General features: G+C 41.3%; 1 protein-coding gene across 1 annotated transcript in view; it reads right to left on the minus strand.

The window, feature by feature from the left end:
• Window positions 1-3,357: 3,357 nt before the first annotated feature.
• The window catches only part of adarb2 (adenosine deaminase RNA specific B2 (inactive)), a 63,872-nt gene continuing 40,601 nt past the window's right edge, over window positions 3,358-26,628 (minus strand). Inside the window, exons 4-9 of the mRNA XM_072378297.1 lie at window positions 25,810-25,978; window positions 22,826-22,977; window positions 21,206-21,374; window positions 16,974-17,155; window positions 8,393-8,574; window positions 3,358-7,229 (exon numbers count right to left, since the gene is read on the minus strand). Coding sequence (XP_072234398.1) covers window positions 7,053-7,229; window positions 8,393-8,574; window positions 16,974-17,155; window positions 21,206-21,374; window positions 22,826-22,977; window positions 25,810-25,978 — 1,031 coding nt within the window. The 3' untranslated portion in view covers window positions 3,358-7,052. The remainder of the gene's footprint in view (window positions 7,230-8,392; window positions 8,575-16,973; window positions 17,156-21,205; window positions 21,375-22,825; window positions 22,978-25,809; window positions 25,979-26,628) is intronic.

The raw sequence follows: 26,628 nt of genomic DNA on the forward strand, positions 1-26,628 counted from the left end.
AAGTGGATTGAAATGAAGCTGTTAGGTTTTAATCCTCAATTCCAGCTCGTATGCAATATTGTGACAAGCTCTCTGCAGGTGTTCGTACGGGAGACAGCGGGGAAAAGGGCAATTTAACAATTTAACAAAGTGTTAATCACACAGTCACACAATGTCAGGATCCTGATGCCAAACAGGAAAACAGAATCTTCACACCCATGCTTTTCCTATTGTGACATGTCCTGTGTCTATTTGATTTTTGATAAACCTGCAGATAACTCATCAAATTTGTCGCTGCCCTTTTATTTTTAGGTTCACTGCTTTCAGACAATAATTATTTGAAGCAGGCAGCATTTTTTCTAGAGGAAGGAGTAAAGCTGCCAAAGCAGACAGACACAGTTAGAGTTCACCGACCTTCTTGCTGTTGGGATTTGTTCCTGTTTGTCATCCTTTTCTTTTAAAACTGGCAATACATTTTCCACAGTTTTGGTTCACTGTAACATTGGCTTGTTCTTTGGGTAGTTGGATAGCTGAACAATGTCCATTCTTCTGAAAAATAAATACATTTACTAATGGTTTACAATGAATTGTAATGCTTTTTCGTAGATATTTAAAAATTGAGTAGAATGAGCGCGCTGCCATCCTTCTCTTGTCATACCCCTGTTTTTGAAAATTGCTTTGACAAGAAAGGGAGACAGTCAGCATTCCCAGTTATTATCCCAGTTAACTTGAAAAACAGATGTATCTCGCTAACTTGATCAGCGCTAGCATTAGTCTTGGTGCTCGTCCCTCTTGTCCAAACATGGCCACTTCTGCCTCCAAAAAAACCAAGACAATAGCAGCAAAATGCTACATTTGTGGCTTCAAATAGTAGTCCACAAACTAGTGGGTGGTGCCATGATAGTGTGTTAAATTTTCCAATAAACAGCTACTGCAGTGTTATTAGCTTATGCATTAGCTTAGCTTTTGTGTCATTGTTGGGTTGGATACTGAAATGTGGGTGAAAGATAGTGCTGGGTAGCTGATAAACCTTTTGATATCAAATTAAATTTTGTGGGAACATAAAAGACATTGAGATATAAATATTTATTAAATGCAACTGGATAGAAGTAAAAGAAGCATGAATTATAACTGAACTACTTCTTACACACCTAATTGTACTTAAATGCAGATCTATTTACAGATCATTTCTGTTTTGGGGCAGATAGTTGATGCAAAACAAGCCCGCTAAATGCATTTATAGATTCAAGTTCTCCACAGTCACTATATACAAACCTCATTTTCAGAAAGGTCGTGAAATTTTCTGCAATGCATTAAAAACGGAAATGTAATTTGTTAAGCTATTTCAATCTTTAACTGAAAAAAGTCAACTGACCCAATTTTGATTTCGGCAACATACTCCAGTTAAGGATTTGGGTATGGTAAGCATTGTGTCACATCACTTTTCCATTTAATTATCATTTTAGCGATTCGGGAGAGGAAATTACATTTAAAAATTTGATTTACAACAGGAACCCATGTTCTTGCTTGCGGAATTCAAGCTTGTAGCAGCTCAACATTCTGTGATGGTTGCTGTCTAATTCTCCTCTTCATGATGTGCCATATATTTTCAATTGAAGACTGACCTGCACTACAGGCAGGTCAAGCACACATGCCCTGCGTCTATGGAGCCACACTGTTGTAAACCATGCAGAATTAAGTTTGACGTTGTCCTGCTGAAGTAACCGTTTACCTTCAGGGAAAAAACATCCCCTTGAATGCAACACAAGTCTGTCGAAACTCCACTTTATGCCATATACATATTCTAGTAATCCATGCTATCAGAAATGCTGGATTTTACACCTTTCGCTGATTACGGGCTGGAGGGTCTTTCTCATCTTTGGCATGTAGAACCAGGCATCGAAAGGAGCTGAAAAATGGACTTATCTGACAACAGAACATGTTTCCGTTGTCTTTCTGTCCATCTGAGATGAGTTTGTGCTCAGAGAAGTTGGCAGCACTTCTATGAAGAGCTGATGTATAGCTTCTTCCTGGTTGAATACAGTTTTAGGTTATGTCTGAATGCAGCCGCAGTGAAATGTGTTGGGTGAAAATGATTTTGCAAGTAAACTCCTGAACCAATGTGGCTTTATGAATCATGGTAGCATGAATTTCTAATGCAATGCCACCTGAGGGCTTAAAGGTAAACCCACATTGGTTTCTATCCTTAGCTTTATGAAATCTGAATAATTTCACAATATTAAGTACTGTAGATGCTTAAAGGCCGAAGTTCTTTTCAATCATGCATTTGTTTGTTTTTTGTTTTTTTTTGGAACTTCTTAATAATTTTCTATTTTGGGAAAAGTGGTGAGCGACAGCCCAATGTTTGAGACTAAAGACAAAACTTTTGGTGGCTGCTCCTTTTATACTCGATCCTGGCGCCCTCACCTGCCACTTGTTAATCTGCTGACGGTAGAATCTTCCAGACCGCTGTTACTTGTATCTTCTGTCTGTCTTTGTCTCCCCAACCTTTCTTCAAAATTCAATGAAGATGGTCAGTGAAGACGGTCAAAACAATCTCTTCAGACTTCTTTCTGGATAAATGAAGGTTCAATAAAATTAACAAATTTCAGATGCAAGTTTTTATTACAGTCTAGAAAAGGTCTCTTTCTTCAAACTTTTTCTGAAGCAAGGTTTGTAGACCGGATTTTATAATCTTCATCAAAGCGGTGATATACCTTTCCAAAAGCCTAACATGTTCCCGTGTCAGAAGATACTGGTATAACCTCACAGCAGGTGTTAGCACAGTGTCTTACTGGGCGTGTGATAGCTCTTGGTTTTCACTGTGAAACAGCATAAAAGGAGCAGACAGAATATACGGTGAAGCTTTTCTCTGTCCTTGTCCATTAGATTAGGACTGCCTGGCTGTGACCAGCCGCTGGATCAAATTGTCAATTATGGTGTTGATTGTAGAGCATACAGCTAACTCCATTGCTGTAGGGGGAAGGGCTCATGCTACAGAGGATGCATACCTCAACCCCTCCCCAACCCCAACCCCTTCACCCTGCTTTTCCCTCCTCACCTCATTCTTCCTTCAGGCTAATTTGGTGGCTGCTCTGTATGACACCTGCCACGAGCCTAACAGAGATAACCATTTCGCCATGGATTTCCCCTGGGAGACGCAGCAGAGGTGAGGCCTCTTTAATAATTGTGTGGCTGCTCTCGAGGGCCAGCACATTACCACACAGAGAGGTGATCATGACAAAGTGAAAAGGGCCCAGTATCGAGGAAATATTGAAATGTTATCGCAACCAAACCGTTTAAATTTTTAATTCTAAAAAAAAAGACTGTTAAGGCAAAATAAAATTACAAGATTTTTCAGGTTTTATTCACATATACAGTACAAACATTCACTTTTTATTTGTTACTCAAGTGCAATTTACAGACCATAGCAGCAGTTCTTCATATACTTCCATTTACAACATGAGTGGACATTTTCATCCCTTTCACATCTTCATCAACGTCTTTTATACATTTTTTTTTTCTTTTTACATATGTACACTTTTTGATACAGTATTGCCATTCAGACATGCCTTATATTTATTATCTCAAAATAAATGTGTGTAAATCTGTGATGCCTAACACATCCATTATGGTGTGAAACAATTACGAATGTTGTTAATTGTGCCCAAAAACCGTGTCAAGTCTGAATGTATGGCGGCTCAGACAATAAAACTCTATTTTTTTAATTATTATTATTATTTTTAATGATGCCATCCACCTGCCAGTGCTGACTGAACAACACCAGCCAGGCCTTTAGGGGCCCAAAAAGCTTCAGATTGACTATATGTCAGCTTGTTTCAATAATCTGACAAGGATCTGGAAATATGTATCAGTTACACTCAACATCCAGTCATAATCTTGTATGGCCCTGCATCAACTTTGCGACCTTTGCAGTAGAAGTCTACTTTTCAAACAATTACGCCGCAAACTTAATGCTCACAGTGATCATCTCTCTTAATGAAAACACTGTATGAACACATTGTTCAGTCTGAAGAAACACTGCAAAATGACATTAAAAGTTACCTTGATGCTCCATTGACCCTTTGACTAGAAATCCAGTTTTACTCACCAAAAGGAAACCTGTACTAATGCCAGCATAGGAGGACTAGTAAGTTTCTTATGGTGCGAAATAAAGGTGCTAATGTGCTGTTAGCATGAGTTAAACAAGGGCTCATCAGAATTGTTTTTATGAAAGGTTCATTATTCATGTTTTCCAAGTGGAATGATGTGAGAGGAAAATGTTTCACAATCTTTGCTTTTCACACTGGTTTTATATGAGAGGCACTACATAGGAGAAGTGAGAGGTTGCAAAATGAACCAATCAGAGCTGAGAAACGCGACTTATACAGGGTATGATCGAACAGTATTTTTAGCTCAGGAAGGTTTGTCGCTAGTTGATGTGAGTCATGCCGATCCGAGCGTAAACTTACATCTGCTTCAGCAGTCTGAGGGCTGCAGATACTTGAAAGTTCAGCTCTACAGCAGACTGAGATGGAACTCCAGCACTGGTGCTGCCAAACAGAGGAAACACTACTTTGCATATTAATTCAACATTTTCCTGTATAGACCTGGCTTGTTTCAGTAATACAAATATTACTGTGACTTACATAGAATTTTAAAGGGCAATTTTTAGACTTCCAGCCTCACTGTATTCCAAACGCTGAGATTCTCGTTGGTTCACGAATTATCAGTGAACTTTGTCCATTCACAGGATATCTCTTCAGGCCTAAATGGGTTTACAGCAGCATCCAACATGCTACAGACAGCAGATCTAAAGTGCTTGTAAACTGTTGACCCGTGCTCGACTGTTATCTGATGGCGACAAGATTCTTAACAGAGTGAAATGACCCAGAAGTATAGAAGTATGATATCAGCTGATGAAATTCTCTTAACGCTAAGGAAAGGAGCTTCAGTGCTTTCTTTTTGGTGTCCTTTAACAAAGGAAACACTGGACCATCCTTTAGAGGAGTAAAGTAGAAAAGGCCATTTCACAATCCCTAGCGGTAGCATCATTTAAGCAGTGTGAAGTTATTTCTATCCAGTTGTGTTAATGCGTTTTCAAGTAAATAAAAAGGAGGACAATGTGACAACAGCACATTCCCATTCTTTATTGTAATAAATGGACAATCTTGGTAATGAAGCAGTATTTGGGTGGTTCATTTTTATACAGCCTGATTTAAAAAAGCAAAAAAACAAAACCTTTTTTGAAGACATCATTGAAACCATTGTGGTTTCATCACTGCAGACACCGCCAGTGCGGCTGGTTTCCATTTGATGTGTCCTACCTCCGTATCATCTCTCCTTCCCAACGTCCCTCAAATTTGTCATTTGAATAAAAACTGAAAGTTACTAAAATTTGAAATGGATATTTTTGGACTATTCTGCTGAAATAATCTGATCACACCCACACAGCCCAGATGAGGCAGAATGTTTTTTGTTTTTTTTTTAATTTTGGTTCATTATGTCGATTTAATAGAGAGGAGGCACATTAGTCGCACCGATTGTTTTATTAATAAATTTGTCAAATCATCTTCCCAACGCACTGATCTCCAGAAAAAGGTTATTCCTTAAGTCTGATCGTCAGACAACAGACTTGGACTGAATCCTCACTGGTCAACTAATGCTGGCAGGACAGGGACTCAGCAGGAGCAGGACACTATAAAAAAAAAACAAAAAAACAAACAGAAACCACTAGATGTCACTCTCACTACTTGGATTTTACAGCTGACGGGGGCCCTGCTGCTGCTGGCGGACTGGGTCCCTCGACTGAATTGTTTAAAGAGAGTACAGCGGTGACAGAACAACACAGTCATGATCATAATGAGTAGAAACACTTAGCTGCATAAAGACATCACACACACACACACTGTGATGTACAGATGGAATATGCAAAGATGAAAATGTTCTGAGGAACAAATTTACATGGTGGAGAATGTTAACTGTGTGCGTTCTAAGTAAGCTGAAAATGAAGCCAGGCCACGGCTCTGACTGCGCGGCGGCGTGTGTTGGCGTACCGCCTCGGCCACAAAACGACAGCACAGGGTGATCAGGTCAGCGAGGACTGACAGATCAAAGTCACTGATGACATGAAGCTGGACAAATACTGTTGTAAAAAAAAACACAAAAAGAAGAAAACAAAGCCCTCCCCTTCTCCTCTTCCTCCCCCGTCGCCTCTGCTTGTACTCAGGCGAGTGGTAATGGCTGCGTTTATGCACCTCGCGTTCTTGACGGGGTGTATTAACCTGTCGTTGTGTCATGTTTAACTATGCAGTGTTTGAGAGGCGCCGGAGGGGAGGGGGGGGGGGGGGGCAAGGATGAGGAGGTAGAGGTAGATGGAAAAGAGGGCAAAGGAGAGACGTACAGAGTTAAAGGTTGAGTTAAGAGAAGGAGGACAAAGATAGAAATGAAAAGGAGAAGGTGAGAGGCGGGCTGCTCTGAAGCTGCCGCCTGTCCTTCTCTTTTCTCACTCCCTTCCTCTGTCTCCATCACCCGTCACCCTGACAGGGCCGGTAATTGGACGTGGACCCTTTTTTTCCTCTTCCCCTTTTCCTCTGTCTGTCTGTCTCACTCTCTCCCCTGTGGCTCTGCTCCTCAGCGTGAGCCTTGGGGCCCGGAAATAGCTGATGACAAGATAGTGGCTGCCTTTCATTCTCCTCAAGGTTACCCCACCCTTTCTTGACAGCTAAAGAAGGGGTTGGGCGGGGGGGATGGGGGGTGTATTTAGGCCTTTGTTTGCTAAAACCTTTGTGCTTATGTGTTTACAGAAAGTCAGAGAGAAAAGTCCATCTTTCTATGTCACCTTTTCTTTCCAGCCCCTGCAGCTGACCTTTCACCAGTCTTCTTCTGTACCGGCAAGTTGGGTGACATAAACGAGAATAAAACACAAACACACGTGGGGCTGACAGCCTCGGGCTTAGAGACTAGACTTCTGTATGAAGCTGTAAAACATGTTATCTTACCCTAAAAAAATAAAGCTTACACAAACACACACTCTATTTCTTGCTCACACACGAACGCACACTCTCTGTTGCTCAGACAGACAGCAGGAACTGCTCCTGCTCGGGTGGTTTTCTGACCCAGGTACCGAGGCCCGATTCCTGCAGAGATCTGAGCCACTGCTGCTTCGCTGTCTGGTAAGGACGTGCCGCCATCTTGGCCTCGCTGTATATGAGCTGGCGGTCCACGGAGCTGGACACGCGGATCCCAAGCTGGAGAGAGGAAGTGAAGAAGGACAAAGAGAAAGCAAGCCAGCGTCAGATGTGCATTTGATGGACGCTAAAATAGGGAGGGCAAACAAAGCAGAAGGAATAAAGTCGGGGCAGGAGAAGAAGAAGAGAGAGCAAAACAAAACGAATGAGCCGGCACAAATGCATTTGGGTGGGTTTGGGTGGAGTCAGGAGAGGAGGGGGGGCTTCAACAGCTGTGTAATCTCCCCATTTAAATTTCACAAGCAATTGCACATTCTCTGTGCTTTTTGTGCATTCCTACTGTCGCGAGGGGAGACAATGAAGATCAGCGGAGAGACGAGTGGGGGGAGAGAGGCGAAGAGAGCAGAAGTTTCTTTTGGCGATTAGCGCGACTGCTCTTGCGTGGGCCTTATATACGGCGCGCAGGGAGCACTTAGGGTGGGGGCCTCCTCGAGTACTTCTCCAAATAATTATGGTTCCACAGTCATTATGCTTTAACGGCCGCCATTTGGCGAAGCAGGCAGTGTCTGTTACATAAAGTTTCAGAATGGAAATGAAAATGCAGCGGGTGAAGATCCGAGCTGCCAGTTTCTGATAAGCCGCACAGACAGCAGATGTTGCCAAGCCGACAAATTTATCTACAGCAAAGAGGAAATTCCACGTTTCCCCTACACAGAGCACACTGCGACTCTAGGTATGGAAACAAACAATTATTCACATGAGATGTGATTATAGCTCAGGCTCATATTAATTAAAAATGACATCATATTTTACAGCAAATAGAATTTAACATTGGAGGTCTTTTCAAATTAACTTTTAAATTAGCAGGGCTTTGTGCTGAACAGATATTTCCTCATGTCATAGCGGTAAAAGAACAGCGTAATTAATAACACTGACAAAGAGCGCTTCATTCGGGTCTGCCTGTTGCCTGGTTTTCTGCACGCTGGAATTCCTTAAAGAGACCAGAGCTGCTGCACGTTTTCACACCACTCTTTTTCCACCAAACAAAAGTGGAGAGAGATAAGTCACTGTTTTACTGTAAATTCTCTAATTGATAACTGGGTCCATCCTTTTTCAGAGTTCTCTCCAAAGTATTACTTTAGTTCTAGTGTGGAAGACCAATGTTTGGATGCTTCTTATGGAAAGCTCACCCCCATCCCACCCACAGGGAAGTGCGTCCTCACCTTGCGGTAGAGTCTGTTCCAGCGGGTGAACAGAGCATGCTTGCAGAGTCGCGAGGGTGTCCCCGTGTCCCGTCTCCGTCCCGTTGCGGTGTTGACCAGCTCCAGCTGCTGGTCGCCCAGTGTCCAGTTGACGCTGACGCACGTGGCCTTTCCCGGCTGCTGATACTCGGCGCTGCTCAGCCCTACGGGGAAGAAAAACGGCTTTATGGAGGGTAGACCTTCCATAACATTCACTATGTTGCCCCATAGGTGATCCAAGCAATCTTTGCACATTTCATTCAAGAAAATGTGAAACACTTGTGGGTGAAATTTTGCAACTGTGCGCTTTTCCTCTCAATCCTCCACTTTGTTATTTGGTTTCACCTTCGTTCACCCTTGGCTCACTTTCTCCCCGAGGCTAATGGCAGATGTAAAGTTTTGCAGCGCTGCAAAAACCCAAGTCAACCTGAGCCTGAAACTGCATGGCTGTTTATGTGAAGCTTTGATACACCCCCGGAGAGAAAGAAAAGGTTGAAAAGGGAGAGCTATCAATGAAAAAAGGCAATGTGTTCCTGCTTTTGTATGAGTGCTTGTCTGCTCTTGCATCCCTGCAGTTAACAATGCTTGAGCTATATATGCTGTAAATATTATCTCCATTCACAAAGATCAGCCTCTCTCTTTACTGGGATGCCACTCTGTTCCGCCCTCTCTGCCTTTCTCTCTGAAATAATTAACCTCGCCAGCAAAGCACACAAAGCGATCAGTGGAGGAAAGAGAAAGAGGGACAGAGGCAGAGGGAAAGTGGCGGTCACATTGGGTTTCAGGTAGAGAATTAGCTGTCTGCATAGAGAGCACAGGTGTTGGCAGAGGTGTTGGGCCTGTGGCGGAAACAGAGCTGACAGTGTAGTGAGAAACAAATGAGGGCTCAGGGCAAAAATGTCCTTGAGAGGCTGGCACTGGTTCATAGCAACCACCTTTTCCTAATGTATTCCAGGTAAGTAAAACAGAAGTTTTGATTCACAGCTGATTGTGCAGCCTGAAGCAGGATGTTAAAGCACAAAGCAAACATGCCTGCTAGAGGTTTCCAGGCACCGTAGAGAGGCATAAATGTTAATTGAATTTTGACTGAAACAATAAATAGTAGCTTATATCTGCAGTTAACAAAAGGAAAAAAAAATTGGAAGCAAACTTTTGAAATGTCAAAAAACAACTAAGAATCAGAATAAGAATCGGTATCATATTAACCAATTTCAAATGAATAAAGATGGGGGAAAAAGGGGTCTTCTGGATTTTTTTCAACTGGGCATGAAGTGATGTTACGCTAAACAACTGCATCATGTTACGACCAAAAAAAAGTTTTTGTCAAGAACTATTGAACAATTGTACTGGCAGAGTTAGCACTGTTCACCATGGAGACGGGAATTATGACACCACAGTTTTCTCTGTAACAGGAATTCTTTAAAGGCTAAGTTAAAAAAGAAAAGACTTCAGGTGAGATCCTGTCTTAGTTTCGAATGCATTAAGTGGAAACCCCCCCCAAGCTTGGTAAACAGCAGCTCTGCTGCCATATTGCTGCATCTCTGCAGCAAGTTAAAAAACTAAACCTTTTGAACTTTCATCCTGCTTGGGAGTGTCTTCATGCAACAAATGTCAGAAGCAAGTGACAGAGGATCAAATGTACAATATTTCATTCTCCTGAATTTGATACATCAACTAATAGTCCTCCTGTTAACGTGACTGTGGATGCTATGCTAATTTAAGCTAACTGAGTGAAGAGAATAATCTTTATTAAAGTAATATTAAATTTCCTCACTGGTGTTACTTTTGGTTGCAAAATCTATGGGACTGGTTCATTAAATGTATAAGTGTTACACTGTAACTGTATAGAGAATGACTAGTACTAAGATATATAATTTAATATAAATGATAATATCTAGTATTATGGGACAAAAATGGGATTTTTAAATGATCAATCTTCATTTTCAGTGTCTCCTTTATTTCCTTTAGTATGGGATACACAGGGCTATAGTTTACGAGAGAAAGAGAGATAATCCCCCCTCCCTCCAGTTTCTTGTAGCATCAACATGCAAAGTTTGGCACCATCCGGTGTTTCACGTTGTCCCCATCTATGAACTGTCTTTACAAAGAAGTAGCTGGTTTTGATTTCAGTTCGAGTTATTTGTTGTACCACGCAATGTTATGGGTGCCTTTTTAAGCAGTCAGTCTCTGCGACTGGTGAACAGCAAATGCCTTTGATCTCATCATCTGGTCGACAGCTTGTTATAATACAAAACCTCATCTACAATGCCACAATAGATGCCTGCAGATCATTTCCACGTTCATTTTCCCATCTTCATTCTTCCATTCACCAGTCCCACCTCTTATTTCCCGTTGCTCCGTGAAGCTACAATGAATCACCTGCCACAGTAACAATCCTCCAAGTCTCTTATTACCCATCTCTCCTCTCTTGTGCAGATGCACCTCTTTGAACAAAAGACCTTCCTATCCATCCTGCCTTTTTTCCTTCCCTCTCGCTCCATTCATGGCTCATTTCATTCCTTCAATGGGCTTGACTCCTGTGTTTCTGTAATAGCCAATTTGATTTTTCCTTCATTGAAGACTTGATCAATGCCTCCTCTGGGAAGAGCTTGGCAGACATGAAAGAGGCTGAATTAGAGCATTTGGTTATAGAATTCATTGCTGAATATACATGTGGCTTCTCACACAAAGCTGCTGTGTGTTCAAGTGAACATATTGCATCTATTTGACATTGCTGTAGCAATGCAGTTTTAGGGATGGCAAAGCAGAGGAGGAGCTGGGAAGCAACAGGTTCTCATCTCATCAGGGTCTATGTCCATATCAGGATTGTGAAGTTTTTTATTTCAAATCCCTGACTAACTTGGTTAGATTTTGTTCAATCCCAGGAGAACTAAATCCTTTTAACAACTTGATGATTGCTTGTAGCAAATATCTCCAATAAACAGGCTTGCTACTTAATCATGTTGCTTTGATTTCTAAACTTTTTCAGGTATCAATCTTAAGTATCTTTCTCATCTCATGATGTAACATTTGAGTATTGTCTCCACCAATTAAAAAAAAAAAGTCAGCTGCATATTTGCTAATGACTGAAGCTGATATTAAAGGTCCGGCGTACAGCTGCAGACCATCACTGAAATCTAAAACAAGATCTCAACAGGATAGTTGTTTAAGTGAAAAACTAAATCATGAAATATTCCTTTAATGAGTAACCGACTTTAAACAATGTTCATATTTACTCTAAAGTTCAAATCAAGTCTCCTCTAATGTTAACCCTTATCTTTATGTAACCAAGTAACCAACACCAAAGGCACAATTAAAAAAAGGACTCAGCTAACTGCAATACTCAAAAAGCGGTGAACCGCCATTGTTGCTGTTTACTTCAACTGCTGCTTTTGCGATTCCTTTTATCCAAAAGCGAGACAGTCACGGTCTCTGTTTGCCGAACAGCAGGACGAGAGTGAAGGACAAGTCAGTCCATCAATGTGTTTGGCCCTCGGGGTTCAGGTGGTGCTGCTTTGGCTGTGTGTGATAAGAGCGGACCCTGCGCTCCGCGGGAAGCTCCTCAGGGGACGGTCCTTTAAAAAAACCCTGGACTCACAAAAGCCAGGGAGCCCATCAAGAGTCAATGAAAGGGCGTTGGAGGATATGAGAGGAAGGTGGGGGAGACGTACGCGTGTAAGCGACATCTGAATGCAAGTGGAGTCCTGTCTTTCTTTATCCCCCTCCTGCATTGCCACCCCACCCCCTTTTCCCTCTGCCCGTCCCTTTCTCCCTGTCCAGGGCTCCCTTCAGATTGAATGGCTGTCTGATAAGAGCTGTGATTACATTGATTTGGTGTAGGGCCATCTCCACTGTCTGTCCATCTCCCTCCCTTCTTTCACCCTTGTACCCTTCAATGGACTGTTGCTACTCAAAGCAATGCAGGTGCAAAGATCTGACAGTTTGGGGCACACACACATGGAATGGAATATGTATTAAATACATAGTAAGGATGTAACGGCTACCGGTATTACAGTACATCGCGGTGAAATTTTACACGATAAAGATTACCGTTTATGTTTGAATTAATCTCATTAGGTCGGTGGATTATCAGGATATGTAATAACAGCCTCATCCAAGTCTCGCGTGAATACCTAGCTTGTAACGTAGGCATCGACAATAAAAGCATGGCAGAAAGCTGGGCATATTTTGGGCTTTTTAAGAATGCAGAGGGACAACTGGTGGAGGACAATTATCCTGTCTGCAGAACATGCAAGAAAAAAAGTTGCTGTGAAAGGCAGTAACACTATGAATCTACTGACCCATCTCCATGAGCTTACCTTGCACAGCTTTACAGCCAATGCAAGGTAAGCGAACGTCAGTTGAAATCAGAGCATGTGAACGGAGCGGGGAGCGTGCAAAAATATGGTCGGAGCGTGGAACGAGTTTTTATCAAATGGCCGGAGCGATTGCTTCGTGCCGCTCCAGTTCCACTCCGATACCGCTCACACCACGAGTCTAGGGCATGCACAAATTCACCCAGATTTCACCTGTGCCTTCAACAATTAACAAAACTGTCAGCCCACACTACAAAAATCGTTTGTTATGTCACGCAACAAACCTGATACACATATGCATACGGGGAGCGGAAATTCTTACTGCTCAGCTCCGGTCACATGACATCGGCTTTAGGAAGATTGTGTAACTTGTTGATAACTTGTCAATGATGTATACCAAAGTTTCGAGCAGTATCTATCCTCCTAAAATGCAACAATGTTTTCCATTTTTGAGACACTTAGGAGCTACTAGCTGAGCAACTACTAGCCGTGTTAGCAGCTGTGTTGCTAAGTGTCTCCAAATGAAACGGAATCAATGGCACCCAGTCTACTGTTGGCTTTGTGTGCTTCACTGAGCAGAGCCGACACAATGTAAGGCGGCGGCGTAAAATAATGTAAACATGTTCATTAACGTTAGGAAGAACATATGGTGATATTTATAATACCAAGTTAAAAATGTGAGATATATTGAGTTATATAATAAACTCTCTTTCTGTGCCAGTTGCTTGCCCTTTTAATGTGAAAGTTTCCTTTTGATAAGATTTTGGCTTCTAATGTTTTAGTATGATAAGAAAATCACTAGATTTCGTGAAATTATTTCACTGTATGTGTTTTTTGGACATTTGTACAGCAATTGAGAGCATCGCGATAATATCGTTAACCGTGATAATTTGGTCACTACAATCGAGATATCAAAGTTTCCATATCGTTGCATCCCAGATAGATAGATAGATAGATAGATAGATAGATAGATAGATAGATAGATAGATAGATCCCGAAGGAAATTCAAGATATAAGTATGAAAGATTAACAAATGGCTTATGACTATATTTCTCCTGTCATATCTGCAAGCAAAACTCATTTCCAGTCAGATAATTCTATTGAATTAAAAGGCCGAAATTTGATGCAACCAAAACCTGATGGTCACGAATGAAATGTGCTAAAAGCATCAGTCTTCTATTTTTTTTCATCCATAGTGCACCCTGACATAATATGATGTGTTTCCCTGTATGTGACTGTCGCTGTCTTTGTTCTCATCAATGATCCCCAGCAACGAAACGTGCCCCACATCTCTGTGCTTCTCTGTCACTCTGCCTCTCTGACTAGCCTCAATCTGATGTGATGGCTGATGCTGTTTCTACAAGTTGGATGTCATTCAGGTTGTCTGCCAGCATTCATCTTCCCCACAAACGGAAGCCTCTGGGTCTCAGCGGAGCCCTGGAAGCTGACTTGCCAAACAACCTCTGAGTTGTCTGGATGGCACAATGTATGTGTAGAGTAGCAGTACGTTTGCGAAATGTGTGAGTTGAGTGTTGCCTGTGATCTGTTGTTATGCATTTGGCCTGAAGCTCACGTATTTCTTAAAAGAAATCTCTTGAAATGGGTAGAATACTGTATACACGCAATTTGAAGGCATGGTGAGAACAGAAAGCAGTGTCTCTGCTGTATGAAGTAGCTAAAGTTTATCTTTAAAGTCACAAATTTTTTTTTGCTGGTTGTTTTTTGAAAAGTAAAAAAAAAAAAAAAAAAAAAGACAAAAAAACTGAATTGGTCTAAAACAGCTAAATCTGGACAAATCAGACAAAGGGTAAGACTGACTAAGCGGTGGGGTAACCAGCTTTTTTTTAAGGCATACTCTTCTTTTCTGCCAAAAATGATCTTTCACCCTAAAGTGAGGGCTTTCAAACACCACAAGAAGAAAATTTAAAGGAGACAATACAACACAGCTTATTTTCCACCACAAATTTCCACCTTTTTTTCACATCTGTTTTAAAGCGTGTAGTGACCCACTCACTCGACTCTCCTCTCTTCCACAGGGTCTGCTTCTTTTGGGATCAGTAGTGCTCAATTGCACTTGAAGCACATTATGAGCATATAACAGAGGATGTCGTAAAAAGCCAGAGAGCTCACACCACCACACACAATGAACCCAACTCAGACTACCACAGAACAAACTGATAGAGAGATAATTTACAGACAATTTTGTCCTTGAATACTGAAAACTTTACTTAGTCTGTCACATATAGGATCAGTGAAACCTGGGCTTCACTGCTGGAGCTTTTACAGGCTAACGTAAAGAATTACAAACTTCCAAAAACTTATAGAATGCCTTTTAGAAGTCAGATTATTTAAGCTGGGAGATACAAAAACGAGATGAAGAGTTTTGCAGGACGTTATTACCTATTAATACCTTACAGTTGTAAGAACACATTCATGTCTTAGCCCTGCACATGCACAGCCATGAATGTGAAGTTGTTGCCATGCAGAGGCTGACAGGGGACTGAAAGACACTTTCAGAAGCCACCAAAATGTGAAGCGGCAAAGCAGGGTAATATTGCAAGACCTGAAACAGGAAGAAGACTGCATACTTGCACATGCAACACACTCGGGAAGGGACAAGAAAACAGAATATATAAAATGTTACAGCTGTCTTAAATACAGTTTGGGTTTTTACATTTTGAACGTTGTGAATGCGTGAAATCAAACCATGAACAAGTCTGCAAAGTATATATTACAGTGCCATACACTGCAAGATATATTGGAGCATTTACTGAAAGTAGGTAATGTCTTCACACAACTAATAAAGCATAGCCTCAAAGTCAATTGTTCACTGAAATGAGCAGAGCACAGGATGAATGAGGTACCATAAGTCCTCTTCCACTGCCCTTAGCTGTGTACCAACCACGCATAGCACCGTCAAGGTGAAGCACTTTAACTATAGCCACCTATAGTTAAAATCATGAAACAGGTACACACATAAATAAAATAAAAATACAAAGACAAAACCAACAGACAGAAACAGTCAAAATAACACTACGACTCCTTAAAAGCCAGCCTGAACAGGTATGTTTTAAGATGTTTTTTAAAAATGTCCACAGTAGCTAAATCTCTCAGGTCCTGAGGAAGACTATTCCAAAGCCTGGGTGCGACAGACTGGAAGGCTTTGTCTCCTCTGGTTATGCACCTGGTTCGAGGCACAACCAGAAGACCCAGGTTGGCAGACCTGAGACACCTGCTAGGGACATGAGGGCGAAGAAGTTCAGACACGTTATCTGGTGCCTGACCACGAAGCGCTCTAAAAGTTAAAATCAAGACTTTAAAATTAATCCTAAAATTAACTGGAAGCCAGTGCAGGACAGGCGTTATATGGCAACTCCGCCTAGATTTAGTCTGCAGCCTGGCCGCAGCGCTCTGCAGTAACTGCAAACGGTTAATAGCTGCCTTGCTGAGAAATGTGAATATGGAGTTGCAGTAGTCCAGCCGAGATGACACAAACGCATGAATTATCAATTCTAGCTCGGCCTGCGACACCATGGTTCTCAGTTTGGCAATGTTTCTGAGTTGGAAGAAACAAATGCGAGACAAAGAATGAATGTGTTTGTCAAAGCTCATATGCTGGTCAAAGATAATGCCCAAATTTCTCAGGGAGGAACATACATTGGTGAATATAGACCCAACGTAGTCTTTCACAGCAGAAATACAACTGTCTGGTCCAATAATGAGAACCTCAGTTTTCTGGTATTTAACTGAAGGAAATTGTTGGACAACAATCATGCAGCACATTCAGACCATCGATTCTGTCGGGGTTAAAAGAAAACTGTAGCTGAATGTCATCAGCGTACATGTGATAAGAGATGCCCTGGAACTGACTTATGATTTCACCAAGAGGCAACATGTACAAAACAAACAAAATAGGACCTAAAACCGAGCCCTGGGGCACTCCACATGATAGGGGAGTGGACGAAGAGATAAACGGGCCAACAGCTACTGAGAAGGTTCTGCCAGAGAGGTACGAGGCAAACCAGTCAAGGGCCCTGCCTGAGATACCAACATGGTCCCTAAGCCTGTCAGTAAGGATGCCATGATCCACATTTACAGCACCTCAGTTTGGTTGACAGCTTTTGTATACCGCTTTATCAATAGTATCTTATTCCTCTTTAACTTTTTTTTTTTACTAAGACTTCACAAATGACTTGTAAGTGTAGTTTGATCACAGTGAGGTCTGAGTGACCGTGTTGCAGCCGTACCGCTCAGAAAGGGCTGGTTGCGTCTGTATGTAGCAGGCAGAGGGCCCAGGCGCTCCTGACGGTGGTTGAGCACTCTGCCCAGATGGCCCGTGTGATGCAGGCTGCCGATGGTTACACTGTGAAGGTACACTGGCTCCACAAAGTGGCTCAGCAACGCCCCCTGCAGGCCCAAGATGTTCCATCTGAGAGGGAGACAAGATGGACAGAGGGAGTGGGTGAAGAAGAGAAGAGACAATAAGTGGTGTCGATGGAAGAAAGAGAGAAACGGGGATGAAGCATAGGTGGGAGGAGAGATAGAATTGGGGGTTGGATACAGAGAGACAGATAGATGTGAGAGCTTTGATGACAGGTAGAGACAATTTGATCATTATCTTGATGGTGGACGTGATGAATAACAGCCTGTGGACAGGCAGCACACACACTAACACACATCCTCATACCCCAGAGACACAAACCATCATCGCCAACATCAACACAGACAAAGGTCAATACATCAGCATTCATTACATGGAACAACACATTACCACGTGTGCATTCATCAGTGCCACGGAGGTTAATGCACTCCACCAGGCTGCGGGAGAGTCTTCGTCAATTGCTCATTTTGAGGGGCAACCACCTCCGGGTTTGATTCGGGAGATCCACGAGTGACACAAAATCACTGTGGGACTAATCCTGCCGGCTGCTCTGATTCTTGACACTGTGGTCAGCTGGTCACGTGCCACCTACTGTAGAAACTCCTCAACAGCCTCTACTTAACAAGCAGATGCTAATTTTAGGATAGAAAATGACAATTACCATGAAAATCATCATTTCTGGCCATCATTGAATGAGAGGAAGTCTGCTGTGTACCTGAGCTGAGTACTCAGTGCCTCGGAGTAGTGGACTTATATTAGCCACGATCAGAAGCTCAACATCGTGCTACTAATTTTTACATCACTGTTCTTTTTATTCATCAGCGGCTCTTTATCATGGATACAATTACACCGTCTATTTGTGTTTTTCCTTTTTTTTTCTTTCTTCCCCTACCCTCACCAGCTTAATAATCACTCATTACAGCTCCTTTTGCTTCCCAAGCAGTCAATTAACATCAGCGGCTTTCTGGGAGTCACTAAATGGCCTCACAGAGCAGCAGCCGCCTGCTTCTGCTTTACCTGCAATCTGTCAGCAAGACCTGCCCGTGCCTCTGAAACAGAAAAGGAGGAGCTCTGTTCAAAAAGCAAAAAACACAACATCAGCGCTCCACCAAGACTGAAATATTAATTTACTCCAAAAGCAATACCGTGAATCTGAAGCATATTCTAATCTCATGCAAGAAAAGACAGCCATCTGGCTTGGGAGTGTGTATCTGAAGAGAGGAGAGGGGAGAGACCTCTTCTTTCTCACTCTGCATCTTTAGCTTCCTCCCTCCTCCAGTAAATGCCGACCATTAAAGTAATGTGTTCATCTGCATAAAACTGCAATGGAATTGAGAACATCATCGTTATATGAAGGCCATTTAGGCCCCTCAATTAAATCCAGCTGTCGACTTCAAATCAAATATTAGCAGAGGAGCTTCACTGGGCACGGCTTAAGAAAACAAAATGATGATCATGGGATAAAGCAGCGATAACTGTTATCAAGGATGTTTATGATAAGAGCAAAGACCCTAATATCCCCTCTGGGCAGAGCTGAACTAAATATAATAAAGTGCAGGAAGTGATGGAAGTGAGGAAATAAAAAAGTAATGAGAGGTTGCAAAATAAGTGTGACAGAGGACAAAAAGAGGTATCCAGGGGATCACTTCAAGATTGCAGCAGTGTGTGTGAATGTGTGTCCGTGTGTGTGTGTTATGTCTGTGGCTCTAAGCTCCTCTCAGTTCCACCTACCTCTCCTGACCTTGATAAACTGGCCCTCGGTGACCCACTCACTTAAAACGACGGCTACCGATCACTTACAGCGATAAAAAAGGAAGAAGAAAAAAAAAAAAGACACAGGAAGCCATGGAGCAAAGAGAAGCGCATCCGACGTCTTAGTCTGGCTGGATGGAGGGGAAAGGACAGTGGGAGGGAAGAAAAGCAGGATGTCCCCTCTCCCTCCCCCGTCACTCTATTTTTTTGTAAAGTAATTGCTTTCACCCCTGTTGGTGACCTGGGTAGATTTAATCACACCATCTCCAGCCCTGGCCAACTGAATCAAATTGGTCAAATTAACAGCGGCTACACAGGAGAAGGGTTCACCTCTCGCTCGCACCCTCTTTTCTAGCTCTCTCTGTTTCTCTGTGTTTGTGCCAGTCCTTTCACACACAGACACAACAGCAGCTCAGCTGTGGTCCGGTATGGCTCAGTTGGCACAGCGCAGTGCTTACTAAGCTAAATTCATGGTTTCAGCTCCTGTAGAGGACAAGTGTTGGCAGAAAATCTGAAACCACATTATAAAATGATTTCAGATAAGTCAGAAAATGCAACGTCAAGGTTTGAGGTGTCAGAATTGCTGAGTGTTTAAAGCCAACCCTGCAGTACAGCTGTGAGGTTGTTTAATATACATCGTTCAGCTAGTCGAACAGTTCACACTTTGATCCGGATAGAAAATTTTCTCTTGGAGAGACTGGACCGGACTTTGTAAGGACATTTTCTATTTTGAGAGACGCTATTTCCAGGTCAAAGTTGTCTGACAAATGCCTTCAAAATTGATAACAGTCAAATCTGCCTTTGCCGTTTTGATTCGTGTCAATTAGCAAATAACAGCATACTAACACACGAAACTATGATAATGTGGAAAATATGAGCCTGTGAGCTTTGCTGTTACAAGCAATTTAGCATGTTTATGTTAACCTTTCACAGTGCAGCCTCACAGATAGACTCTGAATAAGACTGCTGCAGCGTAATAAGTCTGAAAGTGGACTGGGCACAAATAGCTTCCTTTCTCACAGAGTGTGAACAGCTTAAATAATACTATATTTACTATATACTTACCACTTCAGATTTGGAATATAGTAAAGAAAAGTAAATTAAATATTAAACACAGTAAGAAGTAGGTGGATGTCATTTTGGTTATTTGCATGTAGCTGTGAAGATGTAAACAAGCTTCAGTTTGTACGAACTTGTGCCTCCACTCCTAACACATGAAGATGGTGTGAAAACGGAGGCGGAGGAGCAAAGCCTTCCTGTTTTAACTTTACCATTTGTCTTTCACCGTGCTGCCAACATGTGGCCAATTTGTTAACAGTTTAAGGCACAAACACAGGTGCCATTCTGTTATTTTCCCACTGAGGAAATGACAAGTTAGCAGTAGGTTAAACCCATCTTCAAATATAATTGAGTCACGGAGTCTGTCTCAAACTAACACAGCCACACCAGAAACAAGGAAAATGAATTAAAAGGAGATAAGTGACACTTGTGGCTTGAATAAAAACCGTCCTTGAGTCACCTCCTTGTCTTGTTGTTTCACGCAGGCATGTAACTCCATAGACCACATTGGGTAAAAGGTTACATGACTAATCTCATATTATGTTATATATAATGTTAGCTAGTGCAGAGTCACCCCTCTGATCTAGAGATTACAACAAAGCTGTGATTAAGAATTAATTAATTAGAATTGGATTACCGAATCCAGTCACATATCGGAAACCAATAGTCAATACAAAAGATTTCACATAAGGCATGGCTCATGGTAACATACCCCCACCCTCAGATGCATTAGGTAAATATCAGACTCTGCCTGGCTTAAAAAGCACATTTCAAAATACTTTATTCAAACAAATCTCTCCTCTTCCTGAGATAGTTAATCTCCTCATAAAGTTTACCTTTCCATCAATCAATTTGCCTTTCTTTTCTTAAATGAACAGAGATTTCTTGGTTGGTGGTGTGTGTTTTATTTGATTTTTTTATTATTATTTAGCAAGGAATTTTAAGGAATGTCAACCAGCAGCAAAGCTCTTCCAGGAAATCAGATTTTCACCTTTATACATAAGATAACGGTAATGACGTGTGGTTTCCCAGAGTAGCATTAAAAGGACAAAGAAACAAAGTCATAATGGAAAATGGAAAACAAAGTTGCATTAGCAGGACTTTATAAGCCAGGAGAACAGATCAGATTTATAGTAAGTGTCTGAAACAAAATAAACGAGTTATGCTGGGCTGACTATATAAGGTGAGAGATTTTGTTTAGACCAGAAATAATAAAATAATAAAAATGCCTTCTTAAACCCCCCAAAAAGGGTTTTAAGCCCAGATGGACCATGTTACTGGACTGACCTGGTGATCTTGTCAGTGCAGGACATGGTGATGAGCTGTTCCCCCTGTAGCACACCATCCCAAGTCTGGACGGGCCCTCGGCATCGCACTGGCACTGTCCCTTCCCCCGACTCGATTTTGGTCCGCAGGTGGCTTCGGTGCTTCCTCATGAGGTGTCTACTGCTGTGTACTGAAAACACGATGCACATGTGCGACACTGTCAGTTATTCAGACCTACATAGAAACACAAAGATATAAGCTAAACTATTATTTCACTCATTATCCAGAAGTATTTGTCCTTATTCCACTGCTTGGGAAGTCCTCAGCAACTGGTCATAGTTTGTCAAACTAATTGCAGGTAATTTGTAAGATACGAAACAAGACAAAAAATCTTCAAATGTTCATTAAATATCACGATATATCAAGTTTATTTCCTGCAGGGAGTTAAACTTATGTATTGTCCACTGGCTGATTTTAGTACAGCAAGCATCTTTTGGCTGGAGTGTTTTTGGGTGGGTGGGTTCATAAGGAAGAAAAGAATAAATCTTCCTGGAGCTTTTGTCTTGGGAAGGATTCCACAAACTGTCAGAACAACCCTCATCTTCTTAGTGAGAGAACAATTCTAATTGAGCCAATCTTTTGTTTTCATGAAGGTGTGCGTGGCAGAATAACCTCTACAGGTGCTAAATATCTTAGTTATACAGACATAACAGAAAAAGAAGGCACAGTAATGCAGCCGTCACCACTGTTTGGGGTCCTGAGTATGGAATTTTCTTGTTCTCTCCATGCCTGTGGGGATTTCCACCAAAAGTCATTTAGGATAACAGAGCACTCTAAAATGTTAATGTGTAACTTTGTGAAAGTGTCACTTCTGTAACAAAATCCACATATGTCAAAGCACAGTGAATTAAAGGTAGAAAAATAATCACTGTTTTTGTTTGAATAACTTGTCATTTCTTGTGGCTTAAACTTCTCTTCCCTCTCTTCCTTGTCTAACTTCCTGGTTATTTTGGCTGATCTGACAGCAGCTAAAAATTAAGCCCCGACTTCCAGCTCAGAAATGTTTAAGAACAGTCAGGCAAAGGTAAGACATTTTCTAATCTCAGCAGACATGCTGCAGAACATTTATTAGGTGCAATGCCTAAAAATTGCAATGGCTTTTCCCACAACAGCATTGTCCTCTCACTGTGTCCTCTATCCGCATGTATTGGCCCGTGCAATATACTTACAGAGACAATAGCCCTGTGAGGAAGATATATATATATATATTTATACATTTATATATCGTCCAGATAACGTTTCGAAACTCGTAGGTCACAAGGAAAATGCAGGGCAAACCATCTAAACGAATAAACAATTTATTTTTTGGTCTGTAAGCAGGAAAATGTCATCAAGTCAGCACAGTGTGGCTGAAAGAGGCCAAATAACATGACACGAAAAGGATGACAGCTCCTGGTAGGAAATAAAAGCAGTCGGTGAAGCAGTGGCTTTTAGACTCCATAAAAATGACCATGATAGACTGACTGATGTAATACATTAATCAAATCAATAAAAGTGATTAGCATGACTAGACTATACAAGATCCTATGTGCATTGTTATGTGTGAGTATAGAAAGAAAGAAAGAAAGCCCAGAGTCTTACGGTCTGTGGTAATTTCGTACGGCGAATTGAGCCTTCCGTCTCCACATGGCGAGGTGCTGATGTACATGTGGAAATGGATGTTGTCTCTCAACCTGTAGCTGCACTCTTTGTGGCGGACGAATATCGACTCCTCCCAGTCCTCTAGCCTTTTACTTTGGCCGTGAAAAGGAGAAAAGGCAACAAGAAAGAGGAAGACTGATGAGAGAGGCCGCATCATTCATCACAGCACAGGACATAGATTTCCACTATTCTTTACAAGTGATGAAGTGACCACAAGCCATTCTGCGTCTGTTAGACAGACTCCTGGACATTACTCAGAATTTTCCTAATAACTCAGTAAATAGAGGGACTCGCCCACATAAACATACTTTTGACTCATAATAAGTCTAACAGCTATGTATTTGGATAAGGTTAGAAAATAAGTTTAGGAATTATTATATGTGATTTTGTTAAGCTCTACTGAATTCTTCTGATTAACTTGGTGCTCCAGGGTTCATGAGCATCTGATTCCATCAGCAGGACAATATAGAAGGAGTCACTCTAAAATGTATTCCCATTATTTCATTTTAAAGCCAACAGAAGTCAAATCCATGAGGAGATTGGGGCAAAATACTGGATGATATTACAGCTAATTAGTAATACTGCAGCTTACGTAATTTTGTATTTGTAGGGGAAAAGCGTTGAATAGGAAATTTAAATGACAGCATTACATCTTGCTTTTCAATGTTTAATTTATTACTTTATCTGTCTGTGAAACTTCCACTGTGACCAAACATTGTGGTTTAAAGTGACTTTATGTTGGAAATACGTTCACAGTGTTTTATTCACTTGAATGATTAAAGATGCACACTACATGCACAATAACGGTTCAGAAAATTGTTTTAAATTAGCATTTCTCTTACTGATGCTTTGAAACACTTCATATGTACACTACTAACCTTGTCAAAGGGTCACTGAAATTGAAGAATTGTAAGTTTAAAGAAGCAAACAATCCAAATATTGAAGCTCAATTACCATATGATGATAAACTGAACAGCAAGTCACTCTTCAGCATTGCATAGCAACTGCTTTCTATCTGTGCATGTTCTATGAATGTATAAAACATGTCTATTTAACAAATTCAACCATGATAAGTGATTTACAATGCCACTAATCTTATAACGTGGTATAGTAGATGACAGGTAATCCAACTTTGGTCTTGTGTGCTGGAATGACGCTGTCGCTATCACTCACACACACAGATTCGTACTCACAGAATTGTATATTCAAACTTTGCATCATGATGCAAAGCACGACTTTTCTCTTTATATAACCTCTCCCGTGCCTTCGATGTCCTTTCACTGTGTGTAAATATGGCAGTTCTGGCATTTTCTTTGGTCATTTCATTATGAGTTATCTTCCCCATTAGCCATTTTACTCGGCTGCAAAGTCTCTGTACCTGCCATCTAGCATTGTCTAAAGACAAAAAGTCAGTGCTGTTTATGCAAATATGACATTCAACAATCTAGACTTCTAGCCACTAATCTGATAAATCAGCCTAGCTATAGAGTTCCCTGGGGAGCGAATAAACATAATATATTCTTATGCACTGGAGGCAGGTAAAAGTCCAAATTCGTCAAGACAATCGCTTGATACTGGCCAGGCTTAGTAAGTTTGTGCACATCATTGCGTACTAAAGGTTTCAAAGACGCACATAAAAAAGGAATAAAAACAAATAGGGCATCGAAAGCTTGATTTGAACCAGTTGAGTGTGTGATACTATGCTTCCTTTTCTAGAAAGAACAGCGGACATATGGCTTGTTGATTATTGAAAAGTCTCATGGGTGCAAAGCAGTGCTGTTTCCATGGAGCTTATTATAGAGAAGAAAGTATTCTTTGGCACTGTAGCAAGAGGTCACAACTACTGTAACAAGATATAATGTTATCAAGCTAAGCATAATGCATAATCTGACGTTCAAATTGTAGGAGGTACTTTGGAAACGAAAGCCCGTACAGTACTGCAAGTTTTTTCCTTAAAGCCACTTCAGAAAGTCTTCAAACCCTTCGTTTTAATTGGATCACATATGCATGTTTTCCCAACTGTTAACCCCTGAAAACACATAATAACAAAGTCATAACATGTTTTTATGTAACTTTTGCACATTTCTTAAAGCAAAAAAAAACAAAACTCATTTACAAATGTACTCAGATCAAAAAGTCTTTTTGCCAGTCATTACAGCTTTGCAGATAGAATGGCATGGCAAAACAATTCATGGTAAAATACGTAGGAAAACCTGAAATGGTTTTAATTGATTACAGTCTTTAAATAAGAGTGTGGCATCATATGTTGTCAGTCATAGGGTCAACATTGGTGCTTTTTCATTTCTGAGCCAGTAACAGTGATCTTCATAGAACCACATGTGTAAGGGAAAGCTGGCATGGCATTATTACCAACTATGCTGCTGTCAGTCAGCTGCTATCTGCGATGACACCTTGCTGTATGTAAACAGACTGATGTGATGCTAAGCCATCTCCGTTTAAATTACCATAGACAAACAGAGGCGGCTTAATGAGGATGCTGCAATAACGCACGGGCACGGGCTGTGTGAAAAGGGCTTCACTTTCGACTTATAGACATGAGCAGCTCATTCCTTTCATTCGGACAGATCCTATCTAGCTCCATGAGAGGCCTCTGTGAACTGAGAAGTTAAGGTCTCTTTTCTTTTCTTTTCTTTTCTTTTCTTTTCTTTCCCTTCCTTTTCTTTTGTTAAAACAAACTAAAAGATTTCACTGAGTCAAAACATGAAATCAGAGACAAGGAAAGGGTCAATCAAGACCAATCAATTACTACCTTCACTGTTTGGTCAAATACAGGTCTTCCAATGCCCATTTCAGGGGATTAGGAATGCAAATACCACATATAATTCAAAGCCACAGACAGTCCAAATGCAGTACTTATAAATAATGATGTGTTTTAAAGATACTGCAGAACTTAGATCTATTACCTCAAGAATAGTTCGAGTTGAGAGTAGAGGAAGCGTAGCAGAGCTCTACGAGCTGTGACTTCAGCGTGACAGTCATTGACCACCTGCCCTTGGTCGCTCAGATACTCCCCGTTGATGCATTTGGTGCCCGTAGATAATGCCACCACCTGGGCGTACCTCAGGTCCAAATCTGTTGAGCAAATACAGACAAACATTTGTCTTATTACACCTGTCGTACCTATTATTGAGTACATTGATTCCTCAATCCAGAGCTTAATGGTATGTTTAATACATACAGCATGTCCTTTGTCACCTTTTTATCGGTGAGAAGCATTTTATCATAATTAAGAATAAAACAGTCAGCATAAAGGAAGAAAACTTGAAAAGAGCAGGAAAAAGGGCTAATACTGATAAACTGTTCCAGGTTATTTATATAGCCTCAGTTCTCTGGCTGGTTTAAGTGGATGGTGGTTTTTAAAGCTGAGAGGCAAAACGTGCACATTTAATATCTGAAAGGAGGAGAGGTCATATACATCATGTTAAGCAACCAAAAGCCCTAAAACATGGAGGGGGGGGCTCTCTGTTTAGGATATCATCCCTTAAAAAGAGGTCACCTAAGTGGTATTCCCAATGTGAGACATAAAAAAAAAAAACCTATGAGAGAAATCAGTTCTAAAAGCCATCCTGTCTCCCGTTGGCTCTCGCGTGACAAAAAGACACTTCACTCTGGGAGGATTCAGGCCAGTGCAGGGCAATGTGACTGACAGACAGATAGACAGGGGTGGTGCAGAGGAGGGTGGAGGGGTGGTGGATCAGCACGTTAACGGCTTGCCATTCCTT

This window comes from Leuresthes tenuis, unplaced genomic scaffold (assembly GCF_036924035.1).
Source record: "Leuresthes tenuis unplaced genomic scaffold, fLeuTen1.0.hap1 SCAF_24, whole genome shotgun sequence".
NCBI classification, from domain to species: Eukaryota; Metazoa; Chordata; class Actinopteri; order Atheriniformes; family Atherinopsidae; genus Leuresthes; species Leuresthes tenuis.